The following is a 15,086-nucleotide window of genomic DNA, read 5'->3' on the forward strand; positions in this document are numbered from 1 at the left end:
AACGATATTGTCCATCTTGGAACTAGATCTAGTTTTAGAAGTCATTCCGTTCAATTGTTATAGTTAGTTCAAAACGATCCTAGGATAGCCCTTAAACGAAAACATGTACTTTTGTCATGGAGGTGTTGCCCGATATGGACCTTCTTAAAACTTGATGTACGTTAGGAAGAAATTTTACGATGTCTAAAGTTTCGACCAAATTGGATACCCAATTCGTACGTGCTCATCAGTCATCTTTTTTGATTGCGGTAGGATTTTTTATAGCTAATGGGCCATTATCTCACGAATTAGGGGAAAAATTGAATTATTTTGTGGCAGGTACACGATGGGGTGCACTAAGAAGATCCAAGTTTGGACAAAATATTACGTGGTGCATAGTTCGGATCAATCGATTAATCCGTTCGAGAATTGTCGTGTGCACCAACTAGACAAACGGACGGACGTGTACGTCACAAAAGAATCAGTGTTAAATATATTTTGAATAAAATGCTCACCTGTTCTCCACACTCAGCTGGCTCACCAACTCTTTGTACATCTTCAGGTATATTGACTACACAACGGAAAACATCATAACTTGGCGGCAGTTTACCAGATTCAAACATCATTCTGCAATAAAAAGAAAAAATATGCGACATCCACAATTAGTCCATCAAAATCCCATTGGGATCATTAATCAAGACTTACTTTGTCCACCATGAAACTACAACCAATGTCACTAAACTAATCAACATTGCCATTGTGCGGAAGGGGAACAATTGTGTTTCATTCTCTGCATCATAGCCCGGATAATGGATGAGGGCTGGCAAACCGAGTAAAGATTCACCACCCGATAAGCGAATAAATAATGCAATCAAATATGCGGCTAAACTGCCGTAAGTGTTGCAGTGCTTCTTAAAGTGAACCACCATTAGGAGTTGGGGGAATAGAATTACATACACCAGATCGGAACACATGGACCTGGGATTGAAAAAGAAATTACATTTAGAATTAGTTTTGAATAAATATTGAGATAATCACATTTTACATACCATAGACCATATATGGAGGGTATTGTCAAAGCCATTATGGTTGCCATAATACCCACAACAATAATACCACCTCTCATAACCCATATAATTTCCATTTCGGAAGCCTTCTGACGAAATATCAGCTTGTAAACATTGCGTGCAAACATTGAGGCAGCCGATAACACCGACGAATCTGCCGAAGACATTACGGCCGCTGAAACGGCGCCCAACCCAAAGAAGGATACAAAATCAGGTGTCAGATATTGTAAGACCATTGGTAAAATCATACTAGTTTCCTGCACGGTTAATGGATAAGGTCCAGTGTATGCTGTTTCATTCCAAGCTGCAAAAAAATCAAAAAGGTTATTTATTTTGTTGGGATTTGAAGATTACATGAAATTTACTTACGAGTTGCTTTGGCGATAGCGCCAATCAATACCGGTGGGATAGCCATTAAAATACAACCAGCTGCTGCAACATAGGATAAGACTTGGGCCCGTCCAGCTGTTTTACTAGACAAGACACGTTGGAAATATACCTGGACAGAAAGTATGTATCAATATTTACAACTAAAATTAAAAAAAAAACAAAGTTCAACCCACCTGCCATGGTATACCACCAAATATCAGCAACAACCCATAGTCTAGGTAAAACCATCTTTGCTCCGGTGCCACATGGCCAATCCAATCAACATCCATTGATGATAAACTCTTGACATGGTCATTGGCCCAGGCGAATGGTATACACATCCAGAGGCCAATAAAGATGCAAAATAGTTGTATAACATCGGTATATGCCACCGAGTAGAGACCACCAAACAGCGTGTAAAATATTGCAATACACGAAGATAATATAACCGATGTTCGATGATCCATATCAATGATAACCGATAGTGTGGCGCCCAATGCTGCCAAAATACCAGCAGCCCAAAACACCTCACCACACAGAGCGGGTAAAAACAGCAAACCACCCATACGCTCACCAAATGAATCTTGCAATGGATCCAACATTGTTATGTAGCCTTGTTTACGCATCGGATTGGCAAAGAAAATGCCACCTGTGGTGTGGAAAAATGTGTAAATATGTATGTATTTATGTGAGAAAACGAAACAAGAGTTTGAGGCGTTTTTTCTTCAATTGTGGACTTACCAAAGACTAAACTTAAAGCATAACCAAATGGTGCCTGACACCACACCAATCCTGAGGTGTAAATAGCTTCTGCTGTACCATTGATGTAACCACCACCAACCCATGTTGCTGAAAATTGAAGAAAATATGGAAATGTTTATTACTGTCACTTGGACGACTTTTGACAATATTAAATTTTGCAAACATTCAAATAATAAGGTAACAGGGTGGGTTCCGAGGTGGACATACACTTAAGTCATAGTATACATGTTATGCGCTATAGTCTGCATTATTGGAGAGAGTAACATCTAAATTTATTATTAAATTCATCATTTTAGAAACATGTTTGCCCTAATTAGGATTCGTATCCAGGAACTGAGTTCTGAGCATTCTGCCGATGTGTTTGTAGCCTAAGGTGTCTGTGCTTGTACCCTAAGATACACCCTTGTTATTGTTGTAACAGTGTTTATTATTGTGTTTGCATATTCGTTCTTTTGTTCAATCTGGCTCTGGGTCTATCTTCAGTTCCAGGAAAGTGGCTGCTGCAATGGGATGTCATCAGGGTAGTTACCTGACTCCAGGATCGTACAATTATTCGTGTACGTTACGATATCAATGTCGTCTGGAGGGGGCGGAATACAGGAAAGGTAGAGGTTAAACAGTTCCGAAGATATCACCCCACCTTGGGGAACTCTCTGTTTCACTCTACGGGTTTTGGACTTCCTGTTCCTGAATTCCACGTACGACTGGCGTCCACACATATAAATGATTCTAACGTTTCAGACTTGGCCGGAGGATTGTCTGCTCAATGTCCTCAAACAGCGTGGCAGACAGTATCAAAGGCTTTTGATAAGTCAAGCGCCACCATCACTTTTCTATCACACGGCCTTTCCTGGTTGAGTCCTCGACAAAGATATGTGGAGATGGCGTGCAGCGCTGTTGTCATGCTGTGCAGCTTACGGAATCGATGCTGATGATCAGCAACTAGATAGCTATTTCTGACGCTGGGGAGGACTAAGGCCTCAAGAGTCTTTCTACAGGCGACAAAAGCTAAATCGGCCTGTACATTTCACTCTTGCTGGCATGCCTGGCTTCAGGAGCGGGACCACTCTGCCCATTTTCCAGACTTCGGGAACAATGAAGGTGGCTAGCGACAGGTTAAGAACTTTAGTGAGATACTCCATTCCCAGCTCATCCAGCTGTTTCAGCATTACCATGGAGATTCCATGAGGGAACGACGCTTTGGATGATTTAGCGTTCCTGATGACATTCTCAACATCATCCATTGTAAACTGTGGTGATTCATCATCGGCAGGAAGAGATCTGATGCGACGTAGTACTCTTCTCTTCGACCTGTCATTCCCGGGGTGCTCGACAAACTGTCGATTGAAATAACTTGAGCACCTCTTCGTGTCAGACAACGTAACGTCGCCAAACGTGACTGAGGTCCTATCTTCCTTCCTTCCGGGGTTCGGGAGTGACTTAACCGTTGCCCACAATTTACTTAAACCGGCACCAATGTTGCAACTCTTCAGATGATTTAACCATTTGTTCCGCTTATGTTCGCCGAACAGCCTGTTCAGTGTCAGCTCCCTGACTCTGGGATAACTGGGGTTGGCTCGACGAAGCTCATCAAGCTAATTTGCTAATCCCGTCGCCTCTGCTGGGAAGTTTGGTATTACTTCGGGTATTCGACCAGTAGGTATATGACGAGCGGCTGCAACAGTGATGATGTCTCGGAACGTCCTTTCCTCTACCCGAACATGAGAAGTATTGGGCAGTTCTCTGAAGCGGTGATTGGTGAACTCTCTGAAACCTGACCAATCAGCTTTCTTATGATTGACGAATTTGCGACGTTCAGAGATGATGAAATCGGGTGGTCTTCTTATGGAGACAATTATGGGGAGATGGTCTGATCCAACAGAAATTACGGGCTGCCAGGTAACGTCATTTGACAGACTCGGTGACACGATGTCTGGCGAACTGTAACACTCTCCTCTAATTCTGGTAGGAGCGTCCTCATTGACCGTGCAAAACGTAGAGCTATCAATCTGCTCAGCCAGCGCTGTATCTCTCTGGTCGTTTCCGAGAACCGAATGCACAACTCATGATGAGCATTAAAGTCCCCCAAGACCAGACGGTTGTGACCTTCCAAAAGCTTACTAATGTTAGGCTTGTAATCTGAGATTCAGCCATTTCTCGGCGGAATGTATACGTTCAGCAACTCTATCTCGGCAATTCCACACCTGACTGCTACCCCCATACATTCCATGTACGGGTCATTAGAGTCAGGCTCAAGCGAGATATGTTGTGGGATCCTTCCTTAGATGCACCCACTCCTGACATCTATTGCATCTCACCGAAGTTTGGATATGGGTGAAGATGCGGATGTGGCAAACCGAACACAAATATATTGGTCCTGGGTTTTCCTCCATCCCGGCGTGGACCAAAAGAATCCAGAGCAGGCATTCCGGAATATGCTCCTCCCAACACAGAAAAACAAAACAAATACAAACACGTGTATACTGAGGTGGCAGCCGCTGGCCGGAACATTGATGTTGTGTGATTCCGGCTCAATCCGGTACGAGGGAAACCGCTGCCGTGGGATTGTAGGATTTCGATATTTTCCCGTACCTCTCCATATTTCCAAAGGGATGTATGGCCATTCTTTACCTATACTTTTAATACAAGACACACCGCGCTTTTGGATTTAGCATTGTCTGGGCTTACCGTAGTTTGTTCTCTGACATTTTCGGCCAACGGGTTAGCTATTTCGTCACCTAAGTCCCTGCATGCCCTGGTACCCATAATTTGATTTTATGATTTCACTATTTTGTTATGATCCGGCAGTCTAAAAGAGATTTATGTTTGCTGTTCTTCGGTGTAAAATACATGTCCCATTCTCCCTCTTTCCTGCGACTCATCTGTGTGCAACCGCAGATTTCACGAAACTTTTGTGCTAGGATTCCATCTGTCAGGTATTACTGCTTCACACTAGGTAACTACATTTGTTTCGAATACCCGGTCTGACTCAATGTTATATATTGAAAACCCCGTTATCACCCATCGCCTTGAGCCTTATGGCAAAGATGGCCGCTCATCTGCGATAGTTACAACGTTTTGTGAAAGGATCACAGATGAAGCGGAGGAGGAGGATTTGCCTTCCTTCTACACCAATCTGTCCACTAGAGACCTATCCCGGTAGATTTTGCGCCTTGCGTTATACGCCCGACATTAGTTCGCTTTTGAGGACTTCAATGCTCATCATGAGTTTTGGTATTTTGTCCTACGCAATGACCAACGGTGAACGCAGACGCTCCTACGAGGATAAGAGGGGATTGACGTAGCTCGCCAGATATCACCATTTTGGCACCCGCTATTTCCCTTGGTTCAGGCCATCTTCCGATCATCGTCTCCGTTAACAGACCAACAGACTGACTGCTGTGCTTTTCTAAACCATACGAAAACTGATTGGAAAGGGTTCAAAGAATATACCAATTACCGCTTTAGAAAGCTGCCTTTTCCATAAGATCCTCTGGTAGCTGAAATTTTTTTCCGGGACATCATCACAGCTGCAGCCGTTCGCTACATACCTGCCAGCCGAATACCCGAAATCAGACCAAATTTCCCAGCAGAGGGGACGGGACTAGTAAATAAGTGTGATGAGCTTCATCGTACGAACCCTGGAGACCAATGAGTTGGGGAACTTACTCTTGACGTCAACAACATACATCATCCGAAACGCGAAATCATGCAAAGCGTTGGCCCCACACAGAATCTCAGAGGTAATGCTTAAGTAACTGGATGAACCCGGGATTGAGTCTGTAACAAGTGTCCTCAATCTATCGTTAGCCACCCATATTGTGCCAGAAAACTGGAAAGTTGGCAGGGTAAAGCCAGACAAGGATGTCAGCAGTGGTGAAGTCCAATATCGGTGGAGTGAAACAGGGAGTTCACCAAGAGAGGTGAGATCTTCGGAACTATTTAACCTCTACCTTTCTAAAATGTCACACCCTCCAGACGGCATAGATCGTAATGTATACGATTGATTGTACGATCTTGGCGGTGATAAGTTAAATACCTACATAGCTGACTTAGTGCAGTTCCTTCGTCTGAGGAATATGAAAATATCCGCCGCTAAATCCACGAGCACTGATCAAATCGGTCGATGGTGTCCTGATTCCGACCACTAAATACCCCAAGATGTTGGTTGTAGCGTTCGACAGCATGTTTAAGTAGTCCGCGCAAGCCACTGATGTGTTACAAACAGAATGATTAATATAATTATACCCTCCATATTATTGTGGAGGGTATACAAATCCACGATTATTGTTCGCACAAAAAATATTTTAAAAATCCACGATTGTTGTTCCCCCAAAAATATTTAAAAAATCCACGATTCGTGTTCCCCCAAAAATATTTAAAAAATCCAGGATTGTTGTTCCCCCAAAAAAATATTTAAGAAAAGCCACGACTATTGTTCCCCCAAAAATATTTGAAAAATCCACAATTGTTGTTCCCCCAAAAATATTTAAAAAATCCACAAGTGTTGTTCCCCAAAAAATATTTAAAAAATCCACGATTGTTGTTCCCCCAAAAATATTTAAAAAATCCACAATTGTTGTTCCCCAAAAAATATTTAAAAAATCCACGATTTTTGTTCCCCCAAAAAAATATTTAAGAAAAGCCACGACTATTGTTCCCCCAAAAATATTTAAAAAATCCACGATTGTTGTTCCATCAAAATTATTTAAAAAATCCACGATTGTTGTTCCATCAAAATTATTTAAAAAATCCACGATTGTTGTTCCCCCAAAAATATTTAAAAATCCACGATTGTTGTCCCCCCAAACATATTTAGAAAATCCACGATTGCTGTTTCCCAAAAAAAATATTTAAAAAATCCACGATTGTTGTTCCCCCAAAAATATTTAAAAAATCTACGATAGTTGTTTCCCCAAAAATATTTAAAAACATGCACGATTGTTGTTCCCCCAAAAATATTTAAAAGATTCACGATTGTGGTTCCCCCAAAAATATTTAAAAAATCCACGATTGTTGTTGTTCAGCCAATAAAATCAACAATATTCAGTACAATTTTTCACCAACAGTGATCCTAATACCTACATTCAGAACTATAGTTTTAGCAAGTACCAAAAGGTACAAAATTTTTTACCATTTAACACTTTTCGTACACGACTTTAAACTTTAAAAAATATTTATGAAAATCCGCGATTGTTGTTCCCCCATAAAAAATATTTATGAAAATCCGCGATTGTTGTTCCCCCAAAAAAAATATTTAAGAAAATCCACGATTGTTATTCCCCTAAAAAAATATTTAAGAAAATCCACGATTGTTGTTCCCCCAAAAATATTTTAAAAATCCACGATTGTTGTTCCCCCAAAAATATTTAAAAAATCCACGATTCGTGTTCCCCCAAAAATATTTAAAAAATCCAGGATTGTTGTTCCCCCAAAAAAATATTTAAGAAAAGCCACGACTATTGTTCCCCCAAAAATATTTGAAAAATCCACAATTGTTGTTCCCCCAAAAATATTTAAAAAATCCACGATTCGTGTTCCCCCAAAAATATTTAAAAAATCCAGGATTGTTGTTCCCCCAAAAAAATATTTAAGAAAAGCCACGACTATTGTTCCCCCAAAAATATTTGAAAAATCCACAATTGTTGTTCCCCCAAAAATATTTAAAAAATCCACAAGTGTTGTTCCCCAAAAAATATTTAAAAAATCCACGATTGTTGTTCCCCCAAAAATATTTAAAAAATCCACGATTTTTGTTCCCCCAAAAAAATATTTAAGAAAAGCCACGACTATTGTTCCCCCAATAATATTTAAAAAATCCACAAGTGTTGTTCCCCAAAAAATATTTAAAAAATCCACGATTTTTGTTCCCCCAAAAAAATATTTAAGAAAAGCCACGACTATTGTTCCCCCAAAAATATTTAAAAAATCCACAAGTGTTGTTCCCCAAAAAATATTTAAAAAATCCACGATTTTTGTTCCCCCAAAAAAATATTTAAGAAAAGCCACGACTATTGTTCCCCCAAAAATATTTAAAAAATCCACGATTGTTGTTCCATCAAAATTATTTAAAAAATCCACGATTGTTGTTCCATCAAAATTATTTAAAAAATCCACGATTGTTGTTCCCCCAAAAATATTTAAAAATCCACGATTGTTGTCCCCCCAAACATATTTAGAAAATCCACGATTGCTGTTTCCCAAAAAAAATATTTAAAAATTCACGATTTTTGTTAACCCAAAAATATTTAAAAAATCCACGATTGTTGTTCCCCCAAAAATATTTAAAAAATCTACGATAGTTGTTTCCCCAAAAATATTTAAAAACATGCACGATTGTTGTTCCCCCAAAAATATTTAAAAGATTCACGATTGTGGTTCCCCCAAAAATATTTAAAAAATCCACGATTGTTGTTGTTCAGCCAATAAAATCAACAATATTCAGTACAATTTTTCACCAACAGTGATCCTAATACCTACATTCAGAACTATAGTTTTAGCAAGTACCAAAAGGTACAAAATTTTTTACCATTTAACACTTTTCGTACACGACTTTAAACTTTAAAAAATATTTATGAAAATCCGCGATTGTTGTTCCCCCATAAAAAATATTTATGAAAATCCGCGATTGTTGTTCCCCCATAAAAAATATTTATGAAAATCCGCGATTGTTGTTCCCCCAAAAAAAATATTTAAGAAAATCCACGATTGTTATTCCCCTAAAAAAATATTTAAGAAAATCCACGATTGTTGTTCCCCCAAAAATATTTTAAAAATCCACGATTGTTGTTCCCCCAAAAATATTTAAAAAATCCACGATTCGTGTTCCCCCAAAAATATTTAAAAAATCCAGGATTGTTGTTCCCCCAAAAAAATATTTAAGAAAAGCCACGACTATTGTTCCCCCAAAAATATTTGAAAAATCCACAATTGTTGTTCCCCCAAAAATATTTAAAAAATCCACGATTCGTGTTCCCCCAAAAATATTTAAAAAATCCAGGATTGTTGTTCCCCCAAAAAAATATTTAAGAAAAGCCACGACTATTGTTCCCCCAAAAATATTTGAAAAATCCACAATTGTTGTTCCCCCAAAAATATTTAAAAAATCCACAAGTGTTGTTCCCCAAAAAATATTTAAAAAATCCACGATTGTTGTTCCCCCAAAAATATTTAAAAAATCCACGATTTTTGTTCCCCCAAAAAAATATTTAAGAAAAGCCACGACTATTGTTCCCCCAAAAATATTTAAAAAATCCACAAGTGTTGTTCCCCAAAAAATATTTAAAAAATCCACGATTTTTGTTCCCCCAAAAAAATATTTAAGAAAAGCCACGACTATTGTTCCCCCAAAAATATTTAAAAAATCCACAAGTGTTGTTCCCCAAAAAATATTTAAAAAATCCACGATTTTTGTTCCCCCAAAAAAATATTTAAGAAAAGCCACGACTATTGTTCCCCCAAAAATATTTAAAAAATCCACGATTGTTGTTCCATCAAAATTATTTAAAAAATCCACGATTGTTGTTCCATCAAAATTATTTAAAAAATCCACGATTGTTGTTCCCCCAAAAATATTTAAAAATCCACGATTGTTGTCCCCCCAAACATATTTAGAAAATCCACGATTGCTGTTTCCCAAAAAAAATATTTAAAAATTCACGATTTTTGTTAACCCAAAAATATTTAAAAAATCCACGATTGTTGTTCCCCCAAAAATATTTAAAAAATCTACGATAGTTGTTTCCCCAAAAATATTTAAAAACATGCACGATTGTTGTTCCCCCAAAAATATTTAAAAGATTCACGATTGTGGTTCCCCCAAAAATATTTAAAAAATCCACGATTGTTGTTGTTCATCCAATAAAATCAACAATATTCAGTACAATTTTTCACCAACAGTGATCCTAATACCTACATTCAGAACTATAGTTTTAGCAAGTACCAAAAGGTACAAAATTTTTTACCATTTAACACTTTTCGTACACGACTTTAAACTTTAAAAAATATTTATGAAAATCCGCGATTGTTGTTCCCCCATAAAAAATATTTATGAAAATCCGCGATTGTTGTTCCCCCAAAAAAAATATTTAAGAAAATCCACGATTGTTATTCCCCTAAAAAAATATTTAAGAAAATCCACGATTGTTGTTCCCCCAAAAATATTTTAAAAATCCACGATTGTTGTTCCCCCAAAAATATTTAAAAAATCCACGATTCGTGTTCCCCCAAAAATATTTAAAAAATCCAGGATTGTTGTTCCCCCAAAAAAATATTTAAGAAAAGCCACGACTATTGTTCCCCCAAAAATATTTGAAAAATCCACAATTGTTGTTCCCCCAAAAATATTTAAAAAATCCACGATTCGTGTTCCCCCAAAAATATTTAAAAAATCCAGGATTGTTGTTCCCCCAAAAAAATATTTAAGAAAAGCCACGACTATTGTTCCCCCAAAAATATTTGAAAAATCCACAATTGTTGTTCCCCCAAAAATATTTAAAAAATCCACAAGTGTTGTTCCCCAAAAAATATTTAAAAAATCCACGATTGTGGTTCCCCCAAAAATATTTAAAAAATCCACGATTTTTGTTCCCCCAAAAAAATATTTAAGAAAAGCCACGACTATTGTTCCCCCAAAAATATTTAAAAAATCCACAAGTGTTGTTCCCCAAAAAATATTTAAAAAATCCACGATTTTTGTTCCCCCAAAAAAATATTTAAGAAAAGCCACGACTATTGTTCCCCCAAAAATATTTAAAAAATCCACAAGTGTTGTTCCCCAAAAAATATTTAAAAAATCCACGATTTTTGTTCCCCCAAAAAAATATTTAAGAAAAGCCACGACTATTGTTCCCCCAAAAATATTTAAAAAATCCACGATTGTTGTTCCATCAAAATTATTTAAAAAATCCACGATTGTTGTTCCATCAAAATTATTTAAAAAATCCACGATTGTTGTTCCCCCAAAAATATTTAAAAAATCCACGATTGTTGTCCCCCCAAACATATTTAGAAAATCCACGATTGCTGTTTCCCAAAAAAAATATTTAAAAAATTCACGATTTTTGTTAACCCAAAAATATTTAAAAAATCCACGATTGTTGTTCCCCCAAAAATATTTAAAAAATCTACGATAGTTGTTTCCCCAAAAATATTTAAAAACATGCACGATTGTTGTTCCCCCAAAAATATTTAAAAGTTCACGATTGTGGTTCCCCCAAAAATATTTAAAAAATCCACGATTGTTGTTGTTCAGCCAATAAAATCAACAATATTCAGTACAATTTTTCACCAACAGTGATCCTAATACCTACATTCAGAACTATAGTTTTAGCAAGTACCAAAAGGTACAAAATTTTTTACCATTTAACACTTTTCGTACACGACTTTAAACTTTAAAAAATATTTATGAAAATCCGCGATTGTTGTTCCCCCATAAAAAATATTTATGAAAATCCGCAATTGTTGTTCCCCCAAAAAAAATATTTAAGAAAATCCACGATTGTTATTCCCCTAAAAAAATATTTAAGAAAATCCACGATTATTGTTCGCACAAAAAATATTTTAAAAATCCACGATTGTTGTTCCCCCAAAAATATTTAAAAAATCCACGATTCGTGTTCCCCCAAAAATATTTAAAAAATCCAGGATTGTTGTTCCCCCAAAAAAATTTTTAAGAAAAGCCACGACTATTGTTCCCCCAAAAATATTTGAAAAATCCACAATTGTTGTTCCCCCAAAAATATTTAAAAAATCCACAAGTGTTGTTCCCCAAAAAATATTTAAAAAATCCACGATTGTTGTTCCCCCAAAAATATTTAAAAAATCCACAATTGTTGTTCCCCAAAAAATATTTAAAAAATCCACGATTTTTGTTCCCCCAAAAAAATATTTAAGAAAAGCCACGACTATTGTTCCCCCAAAAAAATATTTAAGAAAAGCCACGACTATTGTTCCCCCAAAAATATTTAAAAAATCCACGATTGTTGTTCCATCAAAATTATTTAAAAAATCCACGATTGTTGTTCCATCAAAATTATTTAAAAAATCCACGATTGTTGTTCCCCCAAAAATATTTAAAAAATCCACGATTGTTGTCCCCCCAAACATATTTAGAAAATCCACGATTGCTGTTTCCCAAAAAAAAATATTTAAAAAATTCACGATTTTTAACTCAAAAATATTTAAAAAATCCACGATTGTTGTTCCCCCAAAAATATTTAAAAAATCTACGATAGTTGTTTCCCCAAAAATATTTAAAAACATGCACGATTGTTGTTCCCCCAAAAATATTTAAAAGATTCACGATTGTGGTTCCCCCAAAAATATTTAAAAAATCCACGATTGTTGTTGTTCAGCCAATAAAATCAACAATATTCAGTACAATTTTTCACCAACAGTGATCCTAATACCTACATTCAGAACTATAGTTTTAGCAAGTACCAAAAGGTACAAAATTTTTTACCATTTAACACTTTTCGTACACGACTTTCCAAAAACCGTTTTCACATCTCAGCTCTGTCCGTTCTCCTTAATCCAAATTATAGCAAATGTTGTACCATTTAGTACTTTTCATACACATAAGTACGAATTTCCAAAACTAAATCAATCCAACTGTAATTTTAATTCCAAATTGCAGCATTACTGCTCTATCCGTTCAAGCAAATACAAATAGTACCGAATTTAGTACTGTTTCCTACACGTAAGTACGAATTTCCAAAGCTACCTCTATATCTCAATTCTACATTCCAACAGTAATCTTAATTTCAATTTTAGGATTACAGCTCTATCCGTCCACCCAAATCCAAATCGTACTAATTTAATTCCATTTAGTAATTTTCGAACACTTATAGTTCGAATTTCTAAAAAACACTTTTGTGCATCTTGCTTACTCTTTCTTCATCAGTGACCCTCATTCCAAATTTAAGGGTTCCAGTAGGCCTGCCCCCCTATTCTGTAACTTATTAACAACTTTACTCATTGTTTATTTTACAAACATTTCATTTGTTTGTTTTGTTTTTGTTACAATAACAAAAGAAATTTAAACAATATCGATAGTTGTTAAAAGTTACAGAATAGGCCAAATCCAAATGGTACTAATTTAATTCCATTTAGTACTTTTCGAACACTTATAGTTCGAATTTCCAAAAACTCTTTGATACATCTTTCTTAATCTTGATCAGTGACCCTCATTCCAAATTTCAGGATTCCAGCTCTCTCCGTTCACCAAATCCAAATTGTACTAAATTTAATGTCATTTAGTACTTTTCGTATAGATCGAATTTCCATAAAACTATCTTTGTTACTCTCCATCAGTGACCCTCATTCCAAATTTCAAGATTTTAGCTCTATCCGTTCACTCAAATTGTACTCTAAATTTAGTCCTATTTAGTACTTTTGTACACGAATTTCAAAAGTAACTCTATTCTACACTCAAACAGTAGTCTTAATTCCAAAATTTCAGGGTTCCACCTTCGTTCTTTCGCCCAAATCCAAATTGTACCAAATTTAGTCCTATTTAGTACTTTTGTACCAGAATTTCAAAACTAACTCTATTCCATTTTACCATTTAGAGTTTTTTTGTACACATTTCTAAACCCAATTTCTTATATCGACACCACTTCCCAAAATTTATTCCCATAACAAATTTCAAGATTCTAGCTACGTCCGTTCAAAATATGCAACTGGTACTAAACTTAGTAACTTTTAGTACTTTTCGTGCACTTATAGGTTGAATTTCCAAAAAACATTTCTAGCTCTTCCCGTTTGCCTAATACAAAGGGTACTTTATTTAGTACCCTTTTGAACCTTTAGTACCCTTCTAGTTGGAACTTCAAAAAACCCAGCCTTATCTCACCTCTAAACACCAACAACAACCTGCACTCAAAATTTCAAGTTTCTAGCTTTTGCCGTTTCGCCTGGGCGTTGATGAAATGGTCAGTCAGTCAGTGAGTCACTCACCACACTGCTCTTTTATGTATATAGATTTATAAAACTCCAATATTGGTAGAAAAAATTTGTTTATCTGAAACCTCTGTGCCAACACAATAAACACCAATAACAAAATTTGTCAAACATGCAATCGTGCAACACTTACCGGTCATAGTGAAGATGCCAACAAACAAGCCGATGGAACGGCCAGCCAACATAACCTCCTCTTCGGAATCATTACCGGCTTCCTTTTTACGTCCGGCCCAAATTCCCACAAATAAGATGAGCAAATAAAAGAGCACAATGCTCACAACACCGGCGATATTAATCATCTTTGCCAATCAAACGTCACTTGCTGCTGCTGCGATGTCTGCTGTCACACGCAATAATATTCAATTGATCGATATTCAATCCGGATGACCCAACAAAATGTAGCCACTAGTTGACGTCAGTGAAATCACCCACTTAATATACAACGGAAAGTGATTTATTTTGTCCGTGAGATGTAATCTTTACATCGATATGTGGATGGATGGATGGTTGGCTGGACAGCTGGGTGTATGGAGAGATGAGTGGATAGCTGGATGACGGTGGCGGCCGGCTGGTGGCTACTGCTGCTATCAATTAAAATAAGCGTCTAATTTTGTTTATGACGTTGACGCTGGTGATGATGACGTTGGAATCGATTGATGGCTCATTGAATGTTAAGTAGTTTTACTACTCTAATTAGTAGTAAATTATTAAATTTCAATTTGTTTACTAAGATCTGCTTTCCTATATGTTTTCGTTTCGTTTGGGAAATGTTATTATAATACTTGTTACTGATGACACTCTTGGATTCGTTCGTTCGATTTTTCTTCTTATTTTTGATAGAATTTTTTCGATTTTTTTTTCTTGGAAACGAAATTAGCGATATTCTGAAAGTAGACACAAAACAACAACACATTTAATACAAAAACAAAAATAGAAAAATGTTTGTAC

At 36.5% G+C, this 15,086-nt stretch overlaps 1 protein-coding gene across 1 annotated transcript in view; it reads right to left on the reverse strand.

Annotated features, from left to right (window-relative positions):
- ChT (choline transporter) overlaps positions 1-15,086 on the reverse strand; it is a 36,052-nt gene that overhangs the window by 5,196 nt on the left and 15,770 nt on the right. Inside the window, exons 2-8 of the mRNA XM_073961178.1 lie at positions 14,272-15,022; positions 2,157-2,264; positions 1,610-2,064; positions 1,416-1,545; positions 1,029-1,350; positions 685-957; positions 495-606 (exon numbers count right to left, since the gene is read on the reverse strand). Of these exons, the coding sequence (XP_073817279.1) occupies positions 495-606; positions 685-957; positions 1,029-1,350; positions 1,416-1,545; positions 1,610-2,064; positions 2,157-2,264; positions 14,272-14,437 (1,566 nt within the window). The 5' untranslated portion in view covers positions 14,438-15,022. The remainder of the gene's footprint in view (positions 1-494; positions 607-684; positions 958-1,028; positions 1,351-1,415; positions 1,546-1,609; positions 2,065-2,156; positions 2,265-14,271; positions 15,023-15,086) is intronic.

This window comes from Musca autumnalis, unplaced genomic scaffold, assembly GCF_047663935.1.
Source record: "Musca autumnalis isolate F117 unplaced genomic scaffold, ASM4766393v1 scaffold_1, whole genome shotgun sequence".
Lineage (NCBI taxonomy): Eukaryota > Metazoa > Arthropoda > Insecta > Diptera > Muscidae > Musca > Musca autumnalis.